General features: G+C 41.2%; 2 protein-coding genes, 1 long non-coding RNA gene and 1 pseudogene across 6 annotated transcripts in view; 3 read left to right on the top strand and 1 right to left on the bottom strand.

Moving 5' to 3' along the window:
* The window catches only part of Nup43 (nucleoporin 43kDa), a 14,459-nt gene extending 10,686 nt beyond the window's left edge, over positions 1 to 3,773 (top strand). Inside the window, exons 7-8 of the mRNA XM_005390600.2 lie at positions 475 to 597; positions 3,412 to 3,773. Coding sequence (XP_005390657.1) covers positions 475 to 597; positions 3,412 to 3,641 — 353 coding nt within the window. The 3' untranslated portion in view covers positions 3,642 to 3,773. The remainder of the gene's footprint in view (positions 1 to 474; positions 598 to 3,411) is intronic.
* Positions 1 to 14,687, bottom strand: part of LOC106149193 — a 19,230-nt gene extending 4,543 nt beyond the window's left edge. The window contains exons 1-3 of one of the 3 annotated variants that reach the window (XR_001235196.1): positions 14,597 to 14,687; positions 3,391 to 3,501; positions 774 to 919 (exon numbers count right to left, since the gene is read on the bottom strand). This is a non-coding gene — a long non-coding RNA (uncharacterized LOC106149193). Of the gene's footprint in view, positions 1 to 773; positions 920 to 3,390; positions 3,502 to 13,874; positions 14,296 to 14,596 lie in introns of those variants that run through there. The other 2 variants (XR_001235194.1, XR_001235195.1) reach the window with 2 other exon arrangements.
* On the top strand, positions 9,950 to 10,821 carry LOC102024952 (annotated as a pseudogene).
* Positions 14,451 to 21,748, top strand: part of Lats1 (large tumor suppressor kinase 1) — a 51,633-nt gene continuing 44,335 nt past the window's right edge. Inside the window, exon 1 of one of the 2 annotated variants that reach the window (XM_005390599.2) lies at positions 14,451 to 14,682. The gene's annotated coding sequence lies outside the window, so the exon portion shown is untranslated. The remainder of the gene's footprint in view (positions 14,683 to 21,748) is intronic. The other variant, XM_005390598.2, reaches the window with a different exon arrangement.

Here is a 21,748-nt window from a genome sequence, read left to right on the forward strand (position 1 = left end):
AATAATAGTCTGGGGGCTGGGATTTAGCTCAGCGGCACAGCGCCTGCTTGGCAAGCGCAAGGTCGTGAGTTCAGTTCCCAGTACCGGAAAAACACCGCCCCCCCCAAAAAAAAAAAATAATAGTCTGTGATATAGTTCAGCATACCCTAGGTTCAATCCCCAGTACCAAAGAAAAAAAGGGAGAGCCAGAAAGAGGGAAGGAAAATATAGGTCAAATGCTTTATCAGTTATTTCCTTTCATTTATCTGGCCTAATCTACAAGTATATTTACTTGGCTTCTTTTTCTACCTGTGAATTACAGCCATGGGAAATGTAATCTGTCTTTTTTTTTAATTCTGAGGCCTTTGATTTTCCAAAGCATTGCGCTTCATAGGTATGTGGTGGGGGCTAATGAAAGATGGTGCTGAGAGACAGAATTTTAATATTCTTTGTTCAGACCTGCACAGGACTAAGCTTCTTGTTTTTATCTTGTAGTGTGGGAAGTTCACTTTCACCCATCCAAACCAGACCATCTGTTTACTTGTTCTGAAGATGGATCCCTCTGGCACTGGGATGCCTCCATAGACATGCCGGAGAAATCCTCACTCTTTCACCAAGGTATAATATCTTAATGAACATTCTTGTGCATCATTATATGATGCTATTAACTGCCACATTAGATGTTCTCATCTTTTTAACATTGAACTGTCATAAAATGTTTCTGTTCTCATACTCCAGTGTAGATTTGAATATCATAGAGCTTCAAGTCTGACTGCTTACTGTCAGCTACTTACCGAGGCACTCCTGATGACTAGAAATGCTATACAGTGGTTCCCTTCAGACAGTCAAGGTTTTTCTTTGTGATTGCCTTTGTCCTGGGCCCTCATTCCACGGGATAGGCATTGGTGACTCTTTTATAATTGTGCTGGCAAAGAAGGGTCTGTGTGGAGAAGAAAGTAGATCTTTTATATGTTAAGGAACTTGTTTCTTTTCATTTAAAAGGCTCTGCCTCCTCATTAAAATCAGTGTGAGTAAAGCTGAACCAAAAACTATGCACTTGTAAAAAAGAAATTCAGTTGAGCCAGGCATGGTGCATGCCTGTAATCCCAGCACTTAGGCTGAGGCAGGAGGATGACCACAAGTTCAAGGCCAACCTGGGCTACATAGTGAGTTCAGAGACAAATCAAACTACATAGTGAGACCCTGTATTTTCCAGGCTTCTTATTTTTGAGTATTTGTCTATAGTTCCAAAGCTGCTTTGGTCATTCATTCAGAAATGTTTACTGAAGACCTACCATGTGGTAAGCACTCAAATGTTGGGGCCTGCAACAGTGTTGCTACACACATGGGACAAAAATGGATAATGAGCTAGGGGTGTGGCTCAGTGGTAGAGCACACATATAGCATGTGCAAGGCCCTGGGTTCGGTCCCTAGCATCAAAAAAAGAAACAGAAAAGACAAGATAATTTATCAATAATAGGCCAATTTAAAAAACCAGAGACTACCCTGGATTTAGAAGGAGCTGGTTTCACGTGTTAGACTGAAAAAACAAAAGGGAAAAGGAGGGGTGCAGGGACAGCAAATAAAAAGTAATACCCAGAAATCAGGGTCATTATACTTTTGCCTCTGTGCTGTTGGAAATGCTATTATAGTTGGTTTTGGATCACCAGAAGAGGCACCATGTCAACCGGGGGCAGGGGGCAGGGGGGGTTTCTACCACAGTGTCACTGCCAGAAACCTGGGTCAGGAGGAGAGCCGCTGGTGGACGTGGTGGTGCACACCCGTAATCCAAGCACTCAGGAGGCTGAGGCAGGGGCATTGCTTCCAGTTCAAGGCCAGCCTGGACTACATAGCAAGATCCTGTCTCAAAAAAATACAACGAAAAAAAGGGAAGTGAGCTGTTCCTCTGCTCCTCTGCCTTCTAGCACCCACTTCCCATTGGCAGAGTTCATCTGGATGGCAAATGGCAGGGGACCCTGGGAAACAGCTTGCAGACTCCCACCCCATTATAAATAGTAGAGCATAGAAAAGCTGGAAAGGGAGCTGAAAGCAAAACAGGAAATAACTGGTCCAAATACACCAGTAATTACAGTGAAGAAAAGTAAAGCAGAGCGAGAAGATAAACAGTATAGGTAGAGCAAGGGAAGCTCTCTAGAGGGAAATATTAGGAAAGGCCACTTGGCAGAAATTACATTTGACTGGTTTGTTTTGGTTTTTATTTTTTTTTTTTTTTAATTTTTAATTTTGTGTGTGTGTGGTACTGGGAATTGAACTCAGGGCCTTGTGCATGCTAGGCAAGCACTCAACCACTGAGCTACATCCCAAGCCCTGTTTTGTTTCTTGAGACAGGGCCTCAATATGTAGTTCAGGTTGGCCTTGAACTATGTATCTCAGGCAGGCCTCAAACTTGAGGTAATCCTCCTACCTTAGCCTCCTGAGTGCTGGGATTACAGGTGTGCACCACCATACCTGGCTATCTTGTTTTTGTTTTTGGTTTTGGTTTTGGTTTTGGTTTTTCTCCAGTACCGGGAACCGAACTCACAACTTTGCGCTTGCCAAGCAGGCGCTTTGCCACTGAGCTAAATCCCCAGCCCCTATCTTGTTTTTTTGAGGCCGGGTTTCACCATGTAGGCTGGTCTTCTACTCACTATGTAGCCCATGCTCCCTCAAACTCACAGGGATCCTCCTGCCTCACCCCCGAGTGCTGAGATTATAGGCGTGCCGGCTCAGAAATAGCATTCAGCAGAGACTTCCAGGAGGTGAAGCTGTGCGTCACATGAACACATCATAGACACAGAGCCCAAGACAGACAGATAATAGCAAGGCCACTGTGGCTCCAGTTCGCTTAACAGGGTAGGGGAGTGGTAAGACATAAGGACTGCTGGCCGAGGGACAGATCTCAGAGGACTTGGAGGCCAACATAAAGACAAGATTTTATTCCAAGCATGATAAGCCACCATCAGAGAATTTTGAATGAGGGAATGGTAGAACTCCCATTTCCAAGAATCACTGGCTGCTCTGGCAAGTAGAAGAAGTTAAAAAGTAGAGGCAGAGAGACCAGAGAGACCACAGTGGTTCTAACAATACAGGTTGAGCAACCCTAATCTGAAATCGAAAATGCTCCAAATTCTGAAACTTTGATGCCATATGTGGAAGTTTCCACACCAGACCCCATGTGATGAGTCACAGTCAAAACTTAGGTGCACTGAAAGTACCGCATAAAATTACCTTCAGGCTATGAAATGATTACTTTTCTGAAATATCAGAAGTTTTAATGTTTACTGATGGGCCGGAGATACAGCTCAGCGGCACAAGCACCTGCTTGGCCAATGCAAGGTCCTGAGTTTGATTCCCGGTACCAAAAACAAATGTTTACTAACATAAAATTAGTCTTGAAATTAGTCTTTTTACCTTTTCTTTTTTTTCTCCCAGGAGGACGATCCAGTACATTTCTGTCTCACAGCATTGGTAATCAGGCTAATGTTCACCAGTCTGTGATAAGTTCCTGGCTCAGCACTGATCCTGCAAGAGACCGAATTGAAATCACAAGCTTGCTTCCCACCAGGACTCTGTCAGTGAACAGTTTGGATGTTTTAGGTCCTTGTCTTGTTTGTGGAACTGATGCAGAAGCAATTTATGTTAGCAGACAACTATTTTCATGAAAACACTGTGAATATAAGTTTTCAAGTAAAACATGGACTTTTGAATTCCAACTTCTGTGCAAAACTTTGTTACTGGAAAATGTGATATTTGCAAGGGAATCATTGGTAAATTACTGTTCATGTTGATCCCCAGTTTTGGCTTCTGTTTCTTGGATTCTCTCACAACAGCTGGAGGGTCTGATTGATGACTGATGCAAAAGATTTTTGAACCTGTGGAAGAGCATCTGGGGACCATTGTGCTGATACATTGCTTTCAAAATGACTATTATTGACAGCTCATGGAACCAACTTTTTGATGTTACAGGATTTAATACTCAAACCCAGTGGACTCCTAGAATTTTTGTCAGTAGTGTATAGAATATTCCTGCCCTGGTGGCTTTGCCAATGTTAATGTTTATTCTTTTCCTTCCAAGTATTTTTGATTCTTCCATTTCTTTTTCTTTCTTTATGTTTTTATTTTTCTATTTTTTTTGGTAGTGCTAGAGATCGAACCCGAGGCTTTGTGTGTGCTGGGCTTAAGCACTCTGCCATTGAGCTAAATTCCCAGCCTAGAGTGTAGAGATTGAACCCAAATCAGGGTCTTTGCACTTGAGCTACATGCCAGACTCTTCTGTTTTCATTTTAGACAGTTTCTCACTAAGTGACTTAGGTCCCAGGCTGGGGTTGAATTTAAGATCTTAGCCTCCCAAAATGCTGGAATTACAAGGATGTGCCACCATGCCTGGCTTGGAGGTTTTTTCAGACACTTTGAGAATGAGGGCATGTGTTATGTATTCTGCTTTTTATGTACATGTTTGGCTCAAAATATAACTATGAGGGTGGGATTATATAATTCAGTGGTAGAGCCCTGGGTTAGATCACCAGTTTCCCCCTATCCTTGCCTCCAAAAAATGATAGTCAATGAGTTCCAAAAAATTGGAGAGGAAACCATTGCTAATAGAAATTTTTAGGCTGTTTATAGATTTATTGATGGGACTAATCTTCAAAGATTTGTTTTCACAAAAATGATTCATTACAGCTAAAACAAATATGAGCGAAAAAAATTTTAACTGCTTAAAGCTTATAATCTCAGAATTAGTTAATATTTTTTCATACTCCTTCCTATTCATCAATGTAAATAATCTCTTCTTTTTTCTTGTGAGCTGAGGATCAAAACTAGGCCCTTGTGCATGCTATGCAAGCACTGTAACATTGAACTGCATTCCCAACCCGATCTTTTTTTTCTTTTTCTTTTTTTTTGCTTTTTGAGACAGTGTCTCGCTGTGTAATCAGACTGGCCTGGAACTCACTATGTAGCCCAGGCTGGTCTTGAACTTGTGGCAATCCTCTTGCCTCAGCATTGTGAGTGTTGGGATTATAGGTGCACGCCACCACACCCAGCCTCCAAACCCATCATTTTTTATGAAAATGAAAATATATGTTATCTTTGTGGATGCACATTCTCTAGTTTCTGTACTATCACTTTGAATTGCTACTTAATATTCAATGGTATAGATATGTGTGCCATAATTTATTTCAGTTGGTTTCCTATTACTATTTCACATGTTCTTTGTTTCTTAATGTTAGGATTAGTGCTGCAGTCTACTCAATCTATATTTCTTCTAAAAATTGTCTATACCCTTTACCATTTTTATTCCCTGAGGTAGTTTACTATTATTATTTTATAACATCTTTTTATATATGAAGAATTTTTTGTCTTTGGTCATGTGTTACAGGTATTTTTCAGTTTAGCTCATTGCTTTATATATGGAGCTTTTCATAGAAGTTGGCATTTTTTGGGCCAAGGATATAGCTCAACGGCACAGCACCTGCCTGGCAAGTGCAACGTCCTGAGTTCGATTCCTGGTAACAAAAAAGTTGGCATTGTCATATCATCGGATCAGTTGATTTCTTTCTTTACAATTTCTGCCCATTTGCATCACTGCCTCTATCCTAGGTTTACATAAACATTAACCAATAATTTCTTCTATTTTATGGTTTTGTATTTTGCATGTAAAGCAATAATTTTTGTTGTTTGATTGCTAAGGATTACACCCAGCCCCTTGAGCCACACACTCTACTGCTGAACTATACCTCTTAGAATTATTTTTCTTAATGGATAATTTCAAACATACAAATAGAATACTCATGTACTTATCACCCAGTTTCGTCAACTAACAGCAGAGCCAGTTTCATCTCTGGGGCCATCCATTCCCCTCTGCCCCACCCCTGCTCTGGATTATTTTATAGCAAATTCATATTTCACTCATAATTCTTCACCATGTATGCCTAAAGGATGAGAACCCCCCTTTCTAAACAAGGACAGTATCATTCCTACACTATACATATATATTTTTTGTTTTGTTTTTTGTCTTTTTGAGACAGGGTCTCACTATGTAGTTCAGGCTGGCCTTGAGCTCACTTTGTAGCCCAGGCTGGTCTCGAACTCGCAAGGATCCTCCTGCCTCAGCCTCCCGAGTGCTGGGATTACAGGCGTGTGCCACCACACCCAGTACCTACACTATATTGTTACTGTCAAATATTCAAGCAGTGTTTAAATTTCCCAGGTTGTCTCATAAACATTTTTTTAGTTAGTTTGTTCTCCCATTCAAGTACTAATCAGGCCTGGTCTACATGGATTGACCAACTCAGAGGTGTTTGTCTCTTAAATTGCTGCTTTTTTTTTTTGGTACCAGGAATTGAACTCAGGACCTTGCGCTTGCCAGGCAGGCACTGTACTGCTGTACTATATCCCTAGCCCTTAAATTTCTTTTAACCCACACCCTATTTTTCCTTTTTTTTTCTTTTTTCTTTTTTGCTGATGGCGAACTTTATATGAATGGATCAAGCAGAGAACACCTTGAACCTACTGATCAATTCTTATCACAAAGGTAGACACGTACTTCCTGATGTGATATAAAAGGAATAAATAACGCCACCTATTAAATATTACCCAACAAAGCTACCTTTCATTTTGTGGTATTCCAGCATTAGATGTCTTAGTTACTTTTCTTATAGCTGGGACAAAATACCCACTACCTATAAGTTAAAGGAGGAAAGGTTTACTTTAGCTCACAGTTTGTGGAGCTTTCAGTCCATAGTCCGCTGGTTCCAAAGCAGGGTGACCTGGCAAAGGACAAACACTTTATGGTGTGGCAGGCAGAAGGCAGTGAGCAGTGATCCTTCCTTTCCTTTTTATTCCATTCAAGCTACAAGCCTGTTGGTGCCGCTCATATTCATGACTGGCCTTCTGATTAAAATAAATCCAGTTAGTTCCTGGTACCAGAGAAAAACTAAAAAAAAAAATAAAAAAAAAAAAATCCAGTTAGCCACACCTGGAACTATGTAGCTCTAGTCAAGAGAGTAATCCAGTCATTGTGTCCATGATCCATTTACTCCCTAAAGCTTCGCCTGGGAGCATAGGAGGTTTTAGGGGATATTTTAGATGTACAGTAAGTCCCCAACTTAACAAACATTCAAGTTGCAAACTTTCACAGTTGTATAAGAATCATTTTATCAGATTAAGAATGAATCTGATTTACAAATGTTCTCCTGGAACTGAACTTGTTCATAAGTCAAGGACTTACTGTAAACCATAACAGATGTAAGCATACAGTTTAACACTGGCCTGAACTGCATAGTGAGACCCTGTATCGAAACAAAACAAACACCTCTGAGTTGGTCAAGGTGGTACATGCCTATAATCCCAACAGTCAGGAAGCTGAGGCAAAAGGTTCCTGAGTTTTAGTCCAACCTGAGCTACAAAGCAAAGTTCCAGGCCAACTTGGGTTGCATGGTGAAATCCTGCCTCAAAACAATACATATATGTAGTTCTCCAAAGTTTCCCATTCTACTATGCAAGTTCTCGTTTAGACAGCTCTAGTTAATAAAAGAATCACGGCAAAGTTTAGCATATGGGTGGGATCTGAAACAATCCTGTAAAAAGGTAGTATCAGGTTGTAGTTCATAAATGATCATACGAGCCTATTATGAGATGAGCTAGTCACTATTCACATTATATTTGAATTTGTATTATGTTGGGATGCTTTAATGTAGGGTTTCACTAAATAAATGAATTTTCACCTACAGAATTGAAATTCATGTCCATTTGTCTTATTTCAGGAACTGTAAAGTTGTTTAAGTCTCATTATACTATTCAAGTTTTCAAATATTCAAAACTTTAGTATATTGTAGCTTCTCTAATCCTTTCAGTGGTTTGTGGGCAAGTTTCCCTTCCCAGCCTTTTGTGGCTGACTCCTACTATTTTTAGGTATTCGTTAACCCTCTAGCTGTCTTTTTCCCAAGAACACCTTCACCAGCTTCCAACAATCTGGGCTAAATTATGTTCTGCTTCAAAAGCCCATTGTGCAGAACTTAACCAGGCTGTTTCCCCCTACTGGACCACAAGATCAAGAACAGGGACCATGTCTTTCAGTTGTATTAACATGGTCAGCAGTACTTAGTAAGCAGGGAATCGTTAACTGAAGAGAAATCACAATCTTGTTTTCCCTTTTAAAAAAATAGTCCTGTTTGCCAACAACACTCTTTGAAGTGTGGCTTCCAAAACGACTATTGCTAGGTAGTTCCGCCTTGCCGAGAGCATGGCAGAAACCTTGCCACACTTGTTCTGGATACAATATTCCTTTGTAATACTGTCTCAGCCTATTTGACATTTGCTAAATCAGACTGCTGACTATTTGAACATAAATCCTCAGTTTTTATATAAGATCATCCTAAAGCCAGGTTTGCCACATTTTAATACAGATGGGCTTTGATCTTTATTCTATACCCATTCTTGTTCTAAGACAAATTTGATTTTTAGAACAAGAATAAGTATAGAATAAAGATCAAAGCCCATCTAGTATAGAATGTAGTTGTCTTCAGAATTACCCCAACATGCGCTCTACATTTTCATCCTGTTGGTTAGGAGGTATGTTGAAATCCCAGCACTTGGGAGGCTAAGGCAGGAGGATTGTTGTGAGTTCAAGACCAGCCTGGGCTACAAAGTGAGCTCACAGCTGGCCTGAACTGCACAGCGAGACCCTGTCTCAAAAAGACAAAAAAAAGGCCAGGGATATAGCTCAGTGGCACAAGTGCCTGCTTGGCAAGTGCAAGGTCCTGAATTTGATCCCAGGTACCACAAAAAAAAGAAAAAGGTATCTTGAATGGACTGAAGGTCTTAAGCCCACTATAAACATCCTTTCAATTATCAGTGACACATAAGTCCTTGCAATTTGGTTATAATTATTAAAATATTTATAAACAAACTATTCACACTTCTGTTCCATTTATCTTATTCACAAGGCCATTGTGAGAAAATACATCCAACCAAAAGTTTAGGACCGGGCTTGGTGGCGCATGCCTGTGATCACAGCACCCGGGAGGCTGAGACAGGAGGATCATTGCAGGTTCGAGACCAGCCTGGGCTACAAAGTGAGCTCAAGGCCAGCCTGAACTGCAGAGCGAGACCCTGTCTCAAAAAAAGACAAAAAACAAAAAACAAAACAATCAAATTTTATTATAGGGCTGGGGATTTAGGTCAGTGGCACAGTGCCTGCCTGGCAAGCACAAGGTTGTGAGTTCAATTCCTGGTACCAGAAGAAAAACAACAAAAACAAACAAAAAAAATATAAAAAATTTATCATAAATAATTATTTGTCCTTTATGAATAATACTTCTATTTCATAGTATTGTGGAAACAATCTTTCAATAATCCATTGTAGAATCTTGTCCAAGAAGCATAGTAAGCCAGGCATGGTGGCGCACACTTGTAATCCCAGTACTTGGGAGGCTGAGGCAGGAGGATCATTGTGAGTTTGAGACCAGCCTGGGCTGGGGCAGGATGATTGGGAGTTCAAGGGTAGCCTGGGCAAAATAAGAAGTTCATGGCCACCTTGGACTCTAGAACAAGGCCCTGCCTCAAACCAAACAGAACAAAACAGAAATGCATTAACTCTCAAGGTGATTTTAATATAGGACGTGTCATGGATATAACATATGAAGGTCATGGATATACCATATGAAGCTAAAATATATTAATACTAGACTTTAAAAATAATGGCAATAAATCAAAACATAATTTTTTAGTGCCGGGCATGGTGAAGTCACAGCAATCTTCCTGGGCTCCATAAGTGAGTTCAAGGCCAGCCTGCACTATATAGCAAGACCCTGTCTCAAAAAAAACCAAAACACCAACCACAAATAACCATCATTTTGTACCCCTGTGTACACTTAAATTGTCATGAGGCCAGCTTCAGATAGTTTAGAGGTGGCCTGGAAGGGCTGGCACGGCTCCACTAAAAAGTCAGTGACTCCTGCACTCAACAGGGATGGGGGCACTGTCAGCCCAAGAGATAGCAGGATCACCAACGGTCCACTTTCAGTCTTTGGATACCTAGTCTGAGTGTCTTTTCCCAGATCCTCAGTTTATGCTGGACACTGACACAGAGCAGGGATCCCTTCGGAGTCCACCTGTTCCTCAAGTACCTGCTCTTCCCCACAATGGAAGCCCAGGAGGCCAGGCAGCTGTACTCCTGACAGCCTTCAACCAGGATTTCCTATTTCCAACCCTATTGGGATCTCCTAGCTGGAACAAGATCCAGGTCTTTGATCTGGAAACTAAGAATAGAGAAGTCTCAAGAAGTGAATGCTCAGATGGAGAAACCAGAGAAGAGAACAAGCTGTTGATCCCTAAGCAGAAAATTTCGGGAGAAGTACATTCATACAAAGTGAGAGTAGGAAGTTTCAAACAGGATATTGCCCAAGTTCCTGAGACCACAGATGCGTGTGAGTCTGCACACAGATTAAAAAGGCTTCAGGGAAAAAAAAGGCTTCAGGAAATCCTAAGGAAATTTCTTTTCCTGGAGAGAGTTTAAGCACATAACAGTCAGCAGGAAAACTTTCACCAGTGAGACTAGTGAGTGTGTAATGAACCTGAAAAATGCTTCAGTCTGGACTCTACCCTTGATACAGATCACAGAGTTGTTAGAATGCAGAATATTCATTACAATAAGTATGACAGGAACTTCACCCAGAACTCAGCTGCTGGTAAACATAAACACATAAATCTACAACAGAATTTTCAGAGTAGTGAGGAAAGAGCCCGCCCTTGCTGGAGGCCTCACCATTACTGTCTCCCTTGAACCCTACTTCCCGACAAAAAAAGCCTAATGGATCTCTCTCACTTTAGTAAATGGGTGAGCATTTCTACCATTAAGAAATCCTATAAACGTGATACATGAGAAAAAATCCTCCATCAGAGCTCAGCCCCTACAAGGTGTCAGAGAATTCGTAACAGAAAGAAACCTTAAAATGTAAAGAATATGAAAAATATTCAGTCAGAGGTTATCTTAGTTGATATAAAAGAATACACACTAGAGAAAAACCCTGTAAATGTAAAGCATCTGATAAATCTTGTGAAACATCTGATAAATCCTGTAGTCAATTTCAGATGTAATTTAATTAAGAAGCTTCACACCAAAGCCAATTTCTTTTTTTATTGTTTTTATCTTTTTGAGGCAGGTTCTCCTTATGCAGTTCAGGCTGGCCTTGAACTCACTTTGTAGCCCAGGCTTGTCTCGAACTCACAAGGATCCTCCTGCCTCAGCCTCCAGAGTGCTGGGATTACAAGCGTGCGCCACCACACCTGGTGGTGCCAATTTCTTTTTTAAAACAGGGTCTCGCTATGTTGTTCACACTGGCCTTGAACTCCTCCTGCCTCAGCCTCCCCAGTATTGGGATTACAGATGTGCACCACCTTGACTGGCAAAAGTAGAACAATTTGAACCACAAAATAAAATACTTGAATTACAGAAGAAACATCTGGAGTTCCTAATGTTTGAATAAATGGGGGAGAAGGAAAATCAGTACAGAATTCCAAATATTCTTATTTAGATTCTCTGCTCTCAAGCAGGTGGAGAGTGACATTTCCTTCCTTTCATGCTTCTGTGCTCATCTGGAGTCTTCTCCCAAGATTCTGAGAATTCCTGGAAGAGTTTTATTCTCAGGGCCACGCGGGTCCCAGATGTCTTCCATGTGAGCTTCTTCCTGCCCCTCCTTAGTCACCCAGTCTTGAAATGTGGCCCCCACTTGCCTGAAGCACTCAAGAGCTAAGCAGGCTGAAGAGGGAGAAAGGGTTTTCTATACAAAGACCTATGAATGGAATGTCACTTTCAAACATCCAGCACCCATAGTTAAGAAAACCTTTTCTTAGCTAGGCATGGTGGTGGACACCTGTAATCCCAGCACTCGGGAGGCTGAGGCAGGAAGATTGTTTTGAGTTCGAGGCCAGCCTGAGCTACAAAGTGAGCTTAAGGCCTGAACTGCATAACAAGACCCGGTCTCAAAAAAGAAAGCCTTTTCCTGGCCTGCTCACCATCCCTGCCCACAGCCCCAGCTACTTTTCATTTTATCTCTTTGGTCTCTCCTGTTGATTTTGTCTCTCCTTTCCCCATTCCTCGAACACCTTGCTTCACAGGAGCAAATCTCCCAGAGATCTACATAGAGCAGATCTCTGAATGAGCTCCTTGGATTATCCAAGAATTTCCCCAAAGAAAATGGCTTATGGAAATACTTTCCTTTAGGCGTAAAGGCCCTGGAGGAGCTTAAGTAAAGAAATTCTGTGGTTGGCGACAAATGACAAGACTCTGAGGGCAATGTGCTCGCTTCCAGATAATCATTCTGGGGAGCACGGCAAGCAAGCCTGCAAATGCGGTAGGTGCACATTTCACACAATTTTAGGGCTGAAGGGGACTCCACAGGTTACTCAGTCCTTCAGGTGAAGAGAGTGGATCATATCTTCTACGTCCTACAAACTCTACTTGCTTGTAGAAAATAATTTTCAACCAAATGCTCTTCAAAGGTAATCTTCTCTTTTCATAGTAGGGCTTGAGTCCAGGACTACCTTCGCTGTACCACCGAGCTACACATCCAGTGGAAATGTAATCATTTTTTCCTTGCCTTTCGATCTTTAATTACTCAAAAAAAAAAAACTTCAGTATTTAAATTTAACTTTCGGACTTTGTCCTTGAGCCTTCAACACTTTATAGTGATTTTCTTCTCCACAGTAAGGAAAACAGCCAGGTGTGCTGGTGCACACCTGTAATTCCAGCACTTGGGAGACTGAGGCAGGAGGATTGCTGCAAGTTGGAGTCCAGCCTGGACTACATAGTGAGTTCAAGCCCAGCCTGAAGTACATTTAAAAAAAAAAAGTAATATACACTTGATCCTGTCGGGGGTGCATTTAGCACACATGGAACCACCATAGACCCTGCTGAGATGTTTCGTCATTTAGACAATCTCCTAAGAACGTTAGGTCCTGCAGTCCGAACTTCTCAGTCTGCCACATGCAGATTTTGATGCTTTCCTATAAAGGTAAACAACTCTATCACCAGGGGCTTGGCACAACCTAGTTAAGAGCTTGCTTTGTAGGAAAGTCTATGATGATATGTGAAACTCTGGACCATTCTGACATTGAGTGCCTTTTAACAAAGGTCATTGCTTTTTTTTTTTTTTTTTTTGTCTTTTTGAGACAGGGTTTCACTATGTAGTTCAGGCTGGCCTCGAATTCACAGCGATCCTCTTGCCTCAGCCTCCTGAGTGCTGGGATTACAGTTGTGAGTCGCTATGCCTGGCAAACATAATCTTTCAGCACAGGTTTTCACATTTTGGGGCAGGGGATATAGCTCAGAGGCATAGCACCTTCCTGGCAATCGCAAGGCCCTGGGTTCAACAACCAGTACCGAAAACAAAACAAAACAAACAAAAAAACCAAACACATTTGAACTTTACTATAGCCAGTAATTAATATATCACCAGAAAACTAGTCTGGGCAAGGGGCTGGAGGATGAGGCAGGAGGGTCACAAATTCAAGGTCAGCCTGGGCAATTTAGTGACACCCTGTCTCAAAATAAAAGGGTTGGAAAAAATAAAATAAATAAGTGGGCTGGAGACTTAGTTTTTGCCTTAGTTTTTGGAGTGTTTGCCTAGCATGTGCAGACTATACCCTGTACCCTAAATCCTCAGTACCACCACACACACACACCAAAGAAAGTAGCTATTTTTAATTTCCATACTCTCTAGCAGAAAAAAAGACAAAAAGAGATAGCTGGAAATACCGACTGTACATACTTTCTAAAAGCAAAACTGATCAAGATGTTTGTATTTACAAAAGGTGGACAGCACTTTCAAGCATCACAAACCCAATGGTACCATCCCAGACTTCCAGCAATTCAATTTAACAAGAAAGAAAATCACCGCTTGCTTCAGCGTTATCCCAATCAAGGCAATAATGACCTGCTGTACGGATCGGCTGACAGATTTCAACTCTGCTAGTCCTGATGTATTATTTGGCTGATTCAGAAAATACATATCCTATAAGCTCACGGACATACTCGGGGAAAGAGTGCTAAGCAGGAATACGAGTTTTTAAAAAAATCTACACAGCTCGAGCCCCGATGTCCACAGCCAGGTTTCAGAGCGTAGCTCAGCGCTCGTCCTCCCGAGGCTGGAGCTGCTCCGGACGCGAATCCGCTCTCTCCAGCCAGAGAAAGCTCAGCGGAAAAGAGAACGGTAGCATTCACGGAGTAGACTTGGGCGGCGGACAACCTCCTGCCACCAACGCGAGCGAGTCAAGCGGGAAGCGGCAGGCGGGAGCAACGTGTGGCGACGCTCCCCTACGCTCGGTGCAGCGGGGACCGGCCGGGCAGAGGTGGCAGGCTGCGCGCTAACTCCCCGCGGCCGGGCGGCCAGAAGCCCCCAGTCCTCGGCCCCCGCGCAAGCGACGCCGGGAAATGCCCACATCCGGGAAACCTGCAGCGGAGTGCGGCGGCGGCGACGCGGAGTGGAAGGCAAAATGGCGGCGGCGGCGGTGGCCTGGTGCTAAGGGGAGAGCCAGGTCCCCGCGACCCCTGCAACGGGTCGCGCCGGCCCGCGGCAGCCCCCTGGCGTCTCTGCCCGTCCTGCCCCACCCAGCATACTTGGGGCCTCGGGGACGGGCCCCGGTCGCCTTGGCGCCGGCCCTCGGCCCGTGGCCGCTGTCCAGAAGCCCCGCTGTCCGCTGCAGGTAGGTCCGGGGCTGGTGTGGCGGGTGGGGCTCACTCCGTGCTCCAGAGCCCGCGCCGTCGGGGCGGTGGCCGCCGGGGCCCACGCCCATCCCCGCTGGCGGGGGTCCAGGGGCTGCCGCGGACGGGCGGGCTGAGCCGGCCGGGTCCGGGCCTGCCTTGCCTGGCTGCATTGACCTGAGCTGAGCCCTGCCCTGGGGAAACGAGGGTTGGCCGCACCCTTGCTGCAGGAAGGGCCCCAGGCCTTTCGGCGCTGGAGGTGCAGGTTCGGTTGCCGCGAGCCCGCCCTCGCTGGGGGCCTCGCCGCTGCTGTCTCCCTCGACCCCTACTTCCCGACCAGTCCGGAGGGGAGCAAAGGGAAAGGGAATTCTGAAGGAAAGTGGCGAGCTCCTTTTCGATCGCGGAGAGCTCCGATCCTGGGTATACCTTGAAGAAACCTGGGAGGCTCTTTTTCCAGTTGTAATGTTAGGTCACTGTTCATAGGTGGAAGTGGTGAGAGATGGAGGTGGGTGTCTTTGTGGAATAGGAGTGTGTACATAAACACAGCTCATAGTGGAAAGAATGACTCCCAGGTGACTTTATCCCCACGCTGACTTCTCTAATTGAAAGTTATTTTCTAAAGGGACAAAGTTTAATATTTGTCCACTTATATGTAAGTATGACTTTTAAAGCTGCTATTAACGTTTAGAGGTTATTCATTTAGTGAACAGTCTCTCCCACTCAAAAAAATATTGTATCACTCCACTTCTGGAAATGGGTTTGAATGCCTGGGATGATGAGGCGTGTCAGATGCACCTACATTTATTTATTGAAGATTAAAAAATTTTTTTTATCAGTTTTCCTCCGTGAGGAGGAAAAGGCAAGACATTATGGTTGGAGTGAATGTTCCGGTTAACCACTTACATTTGCGATTGCCTTGACTAAGGTTTTCTCTTACCTTTTGATGTGTAGACAGATAGGTAAAATGGGCTAGTTGATTCCTTAAAGCAGTGGAGGAGTTTGACTGATGTTGAAGTAAAAAAAGTACCATTGTGTCTTTCTGCTAGTCTGTTACTGCAAGAAAGTAGATCATAGCACATGCTGGAAAGTGCACAATCTTTCTGTCTTGGATTGAATATGCCTGCTGCTCTCTAAGTAATTAAAAAGTACTTCTTTTATCTTTATTATGATATCCAGCTTTCATTCTGTAAGTTTTAATGTTAGTCATTAATTCTTTTATACATATGGTCTTAGAACAGTTCTGCTCTGGGTTATCTTTTTCTGCATTATAAAATGTATCATATTATGGATATGATACATTCATTGGTGACTTTCAAGCACTACCCAAATTATTGAATCATTGAACATTATCAAGTAGAAATGCTAGGCATATTGGCCCATACCTATAATCCCAGCACTGGGGAGGCTGAGGCAGGAGGTTCTTGGCAGTTTCGGCCACATAACAGAGTTCAAGGCCACCCTAAACGATATAGCAGGACCCCATCTCAGAGGAAAAAAGATTTTTTTTCAGCAGGAAGATAAAAATACAATGATGGTTTTTCTCCTCTCTCTTTCCCTCCCTTACTCCTTTCCTTCCTTGTGTGTGTGGTGCTAGTGCTTGAACACAGGAACTTGGCCAAGCACTCTCCCAGTGAACTGCATACTCAACCTTTTTTGTAGGGGCATGGTCTAAGTGCAGGCTGACTTTCAGTTTGTGATCTTTCTGCCTCAGCCTCCTGCATAGCAGGTGGGATTAAAGGAGTCCATCCCCATTCCCAACTCCATGTTTTCACTTGTGGCCAATTAATTCTTAGAAAGTAGATGAAAGAAAATGGCAGGTGCAGAGATTTGTGTTACTCTCTGTGAGACTGTGCTACTAAAAAAGCAGTACAGTGGCACACACCTGTAATCCTAGCACTCGGTAGGCTGAGGCAGGAGAATCGATGCAAATTCGAGGCCAACCTGAACTATAGTGAGACTTTGTCTCAAAAACAAACAAACCCACCTAATATGTATTGTCATTAATATTCTTAACACTGATCTATCTAGTCAAAGGGTTGAGAACAAGCTCCCCTTTTGTGGCAAGTCTCTGGCTGGGCTTGAACATGTGATCTTCCAGTCTGAGCCCTCATAGTGCTGGGATTAGAGGCATTTGCCACCATGCTTGGTTCAGGCCATCTTTTTTTATAAACTCAATTCAACCTGTTTTTTCCTTAATTGTGCAAATAAACAACTTTTATTTTCTTTCACTGTGGTAGGGACTAAATCAAGGGCAATTGCACTACCACTGAGCTACATCTCCAGCCCTGCCATTTGTAGTTTTTGTTTTGTTTTTGTGGTGCTGGGGATCGAACCCAGGGTTTTCTGCATGCAAGGCAAGAATTCTATCACTGAGCCGCATCCCCAGCCCAGGTATTTTTATTTATTTATTTATTTATTTATTTTTGGTTTTTCTCCGGTACCAGGAACCGAACTCACAACCTTGCGCTTGCCAGGCAAGCGCTTTGGCCGCTGAGCTAAATCCCCAGCCCCCAGCCCATGTATTTTTGAAGGTCTTAATTTCAGAAAAACTGATGTTTGTCTATTTACTGTAAGCAATTTGTGCCCTTTCAAAATATGAGTGAATCATGATCTCTGCCCTTAGGAGGCTAAAGATGTAGGGGTGATAAAAAAGGACCCTGGACTGGGTTAGGATGTGAAGTCCATTCCTAGCATTACCATCAGCTGACAGTGTGATCTTATAGAAGTCATATTACTTCTCTGGATCCATTTTCTTGTCTGTTAAAAAAATCTCCAGGACATCTTACCGATCTGTGGATCTGGGACCTAGGAGGAAAAATAAAAACATAAATAGGACAAAAGTGTAAGTTTTATTGGAATTGTCCAAAGTGCATGTGGTGTTCAGAAAAGGCTAACAGCTGGGAGTTTAGTGTCAGTTCCTGTTAAAGGAGACATTTGAATGGAGGTTTGGTATAATTTTATTTTTCTTTTTGTTACCGGGAATTGAACTCAGAAGCTCACACTTGCTAGGCAGGTGCTGTGCTGATGAGCTATATCCCCAGCCTGGTGTAATTTCTATAAGAAAGAGCTCTCCCAGAAAGAATAAACAGGATGACTGAGGACAGGAAAATAGAAAAGCACAATGTATGTTAGCAGAGATCCTGTAATTTGGTTTGGTTAGAGTATAAGGTACAAGTATGGAGATAGTTGGGAAGTATGGGTCAGAGATAAGATAATAACTAACATATGAGTCAGGTACATTTTCTAAACACTTAACTTTTTTTTTTCCTTCAATTTTATTTTGTTTGTTTTTCAAGACAGGGTCTCACTGAGTTGCACAGGCTGGACTGGAACTGGTGACCTTCCTGTCTCAGCCTCCCAGAGTGCTGGGATTGTAGGTGTGCATGACCATACCCATCCTGACATGTATTAAACCTGTTTAATGCTTACAACAAGCTTATGCAAGATAGAACCTATTTCTGCCCGCATTTGAAGATGAAATTAAGGCACAGAGGCTAAACAGCTTGCCCAAGATCACAAAGCTAGTAAGTGGTAGAGTGGGGAGTCATACTTGGGCAATTGAAAAGAAAGGGAAGTGATATGATTAGAACTATTCATTAGGAAAACTAATTTGACACCATTGTACCATGGGTTAAACAAGTAAGCATTTTTGCTTTGAAGAGTTCTTTTATTCCTTTATTTTTGAGATGGAGTCTTACTTTATTGCCCAGGTTGGCCTCCGGCTTGAGATTTTCTTTTCAGAGCCCCCCCAGTAGCTGAGATTGCAGGTGTGGAGCATTGCCCTTGACTTCCTTGAAAAATTCTTTTTAAAAATTCTCTTTCCCTATTGTTAATTTGAATTTTCACCTGTCATAGTAATAAAGATTAGGTAAATCTGTGTTTACCATACTTTGTTGAAGAGATTGTAAATTAGTATACTTTTCTGAAAGACAGTCTGAAAATACTATAATTTTAAATATTTATTCTCTCATAGTTATGTATATTTTTGTTTTGTTTTACAGTGCTGGGGATTAAATCCAGGGCCTGGAGTATGCTAAGCAAGGACTCTACAGTTGAGCTATATCCCTTGCCCTGTGCATTCTCTTTGATATGGCAGTTCTACTTCTGGGATTTATCTTAAGGAAGGCTCAACAATGTATACATAAGAATTTTTATTGCAGCATATTTTTATTAACTAACTTTGATATGGCTAAGGAATGTGCCATATACATGTAAGCTATAAAGTGTAAGAAAATGAATATGAAATCTGTACCCATGCTCAAAACTAGAGTAGTACCAATATAATTGAAAACCAGTGTTTGCAACGTATTTCTATAATAGCAAAAAAAGAGGGTACAATGTAAATTACTATCAGTAAGGGACAAATTATAGAACATCTACAGATGAAATTCAGTATGCAGTTATTTAAAGGGACATGGCTGAACTGTCATTTTCTCAGTTCTCAGACACTATTAAATGTAAGAAAAACCATCTAGTAACAATTGTTTTTAGTTTTTATATTTATTAATGCATGTTTGCAGTGCATAATGATTACATTCATCATGGAGGAATTGGTACATGTATGTAACACAGCTTAATTCTTTTTACTTCCCCTTTCTCCTTCTCTATTCTTGGTCCCTTTCCCACTTGCCAAAGAGCTATCTCCTTGTTTCCTATTATGTATCTCTTATTTTGCTTTTTATTTATACCTTGGGTTTCTCATATATAAGAGAAATGTGACATTTAAGCTTGTGTATCTGATTTATTTCACATTAGAGTATGGCACATCCATTTTCCAGCAAATGATTTAAATTTATCCTCCTTTATAGCAGAGTGGTACTTGATTGTGTATAAGCACAGCACTACATTTTTTTTATCCATTCATCTTTTGATGAACATGTAGGCTACTTCGAAGATTCAGCTATTAGGAATTGTTCTGCTGTAAACACGGGCATGCATGTATCACTATAATATGTTTTTAACTCTTTGGGGAAGATACCTAACAACAGGAATAGCTGGGTCAAATAGAATTTGTATTTTTCGTGTTTTCAGATTCGCCATAGTGATTGTAATAGTTTATATTTCTACAAACAGTGTAGAAGGGTTCTTTTTCCCCTACAACCTCACCAGCACTTGTTACTAGATGAAAGTGGCCATTCTTTTTGGAGTAAGATAGAATCTCAGTGCTGTTTCAATTTGCATTTCTGTAACGGCCAGAGGTGTTGAACATATTTTCATGTATTTATTTGGCATTTGTATGTTTTCTGAGAAATGTCTATTCACTTCAGTTACCCATTTTTTTTATTAGGTCTCTTATTTTGGGGGTGTAATGTTTTTGAGTTCTTTTTAATTTGATATGATCCCATTTGTTCATTCTTGATGTTATTTCTTGTGCAGTTGGGCTTCTGTTCAGAAAGTCCTTTCCTATACTTACGTCTTCAAGAGTTTTGCCTATTTTATTTTCCAGAAGTTAAGTGTTTCTGTTTTAATATTTACAGCTTTGATCCGTTTTGATTTTAGTTTAGTACATGTTGAAAGATAAGGGTCTTGATTGAGTCTTTTACTTGTGAATAACTAGCTTTCTGAGCAACATTTATTAAAGAGGCTATCTTTCCTTAGATATGTTTTGGCCCCTTTGTCAAAGATCAAATGGCTCAATGTGTCTGGGGTTGTTTCTGCATCCTCTTATTCTATTCCATTGATCCACGTGTCTGTATTTGTGACAGTACCATGTTTTTATCACTGCAGCTTTATAATATAACTTGAAATCCAGGATTGTGATGCCTTCTGCTTTGTTCTTGTTGCCCAGAACTGCTTTTGCTATTCTGGGTCTCTTCTGTTGCCATATGAACTTTAAAAATGTTTTCTGTAGTTCTGTGATGAATACTTTTGGTATTTTGATTGGGATTGCATTAAATCTATATATCAGTTTTAGAAGTATGGTCCTAGACATTATTGATTCTGCCTAACCTGGAATCTTTTTCAGAGTACTAAACTTTTCATTAGCAAGGTCCTTCACTTTCATTGTGTCCCATAGGTTCCTGTATGTTGTACTGGCATTTTTTTTTTTTTTTTAATTGTAGGAACTAATTTCTTCCTTGATGTCTTCTGTGACCACATTTAAGAATGTGTTGTTAAATCACTGTGTTCGCATAATTTCCATGGTTTCTTTTATCTTTGAGTTTTAGTTTCATTGTACTATGATCTGATAATATGCATAGGAAAATAATGTTTTTATTTACTTAAGCATGCTTTATGGACTAACTTGTGGCCTATTTTAGAGAAAGTTCCATGTGCTACTGAGAAGAATATGTATTCTGTTGTCATTGGGGAACATGCTGTAGATTTTTGTTAAGTGTATTAGTTTGAAAATGTGGTTCAACTTTGATATTTCTTTGTTGATTTTTTTGTGTGTGTAGTTCATATATTTGTGAAGTTGAAGCATTGAGGTCCCTTACTATTATTATGTTGATGTTTATCTGATTTTAGTAGTGTTTGTTTTATGAAGTTGTGTGCTCTGGTGTTCAAATACATAAATTATATGTTTATAATTATTGTCTCTTGTTGAATTGTTTCCTTAATCAATATATAATCACCTTCTTTGCCTCTTCTGATCACTTTTGGCTTGAAGTCCATCTTGCCTGAAAATCAGATAACTACTCCTGCTTGTGTTTGGGGTCTCACTGCATGGAATATTGTTTTTCATCCTTTGAGTTTTAGTTTCTCAATTTCTTTTTTGATTGAATGTATTTTTTTGTATAGAGCATTACATTAGGTTTTGTTGTTTGATCCAGTCTACCAATCATGTCTTTTGATTGGGGAGTTGAGACTGTTTACTTGTGGAATTATTACCAAAAGATACTGACTTATTCTTTTTTTCTTTATTTTAAAGAGTAAGAGAAGGATAACAATAATGCCGGCAGGGGGGAGGCTTACCAAATTACAGACAAAGTGGTAGGAAATTATCAATGGTTATTGTTTTACATATTGTTATCTACAAGATAGTTTCTCAGGAAAACAAATAGACAAATAATAGTGAGTTACAGACAAAAGAGGTAGGAGATTATCAATAGTTGTTGTACTCTACTT

This window comes from Chinchilla lanigera, unplaced genomic scaffold, assembly GCF_000276665.1.
Source record: "Chinchilla lanigera isolate Chin_1 unplaced genomic scaffold, ChiLan1.0 scaffold00038, whole genome shotgun sequence".
Taxonomy (NCBI): Eukaryota; Metazoa; Chordata; class Mammalia; order Rodentia; family Chinchillidae; genus Chinchilla; species Chinchilla lanigera.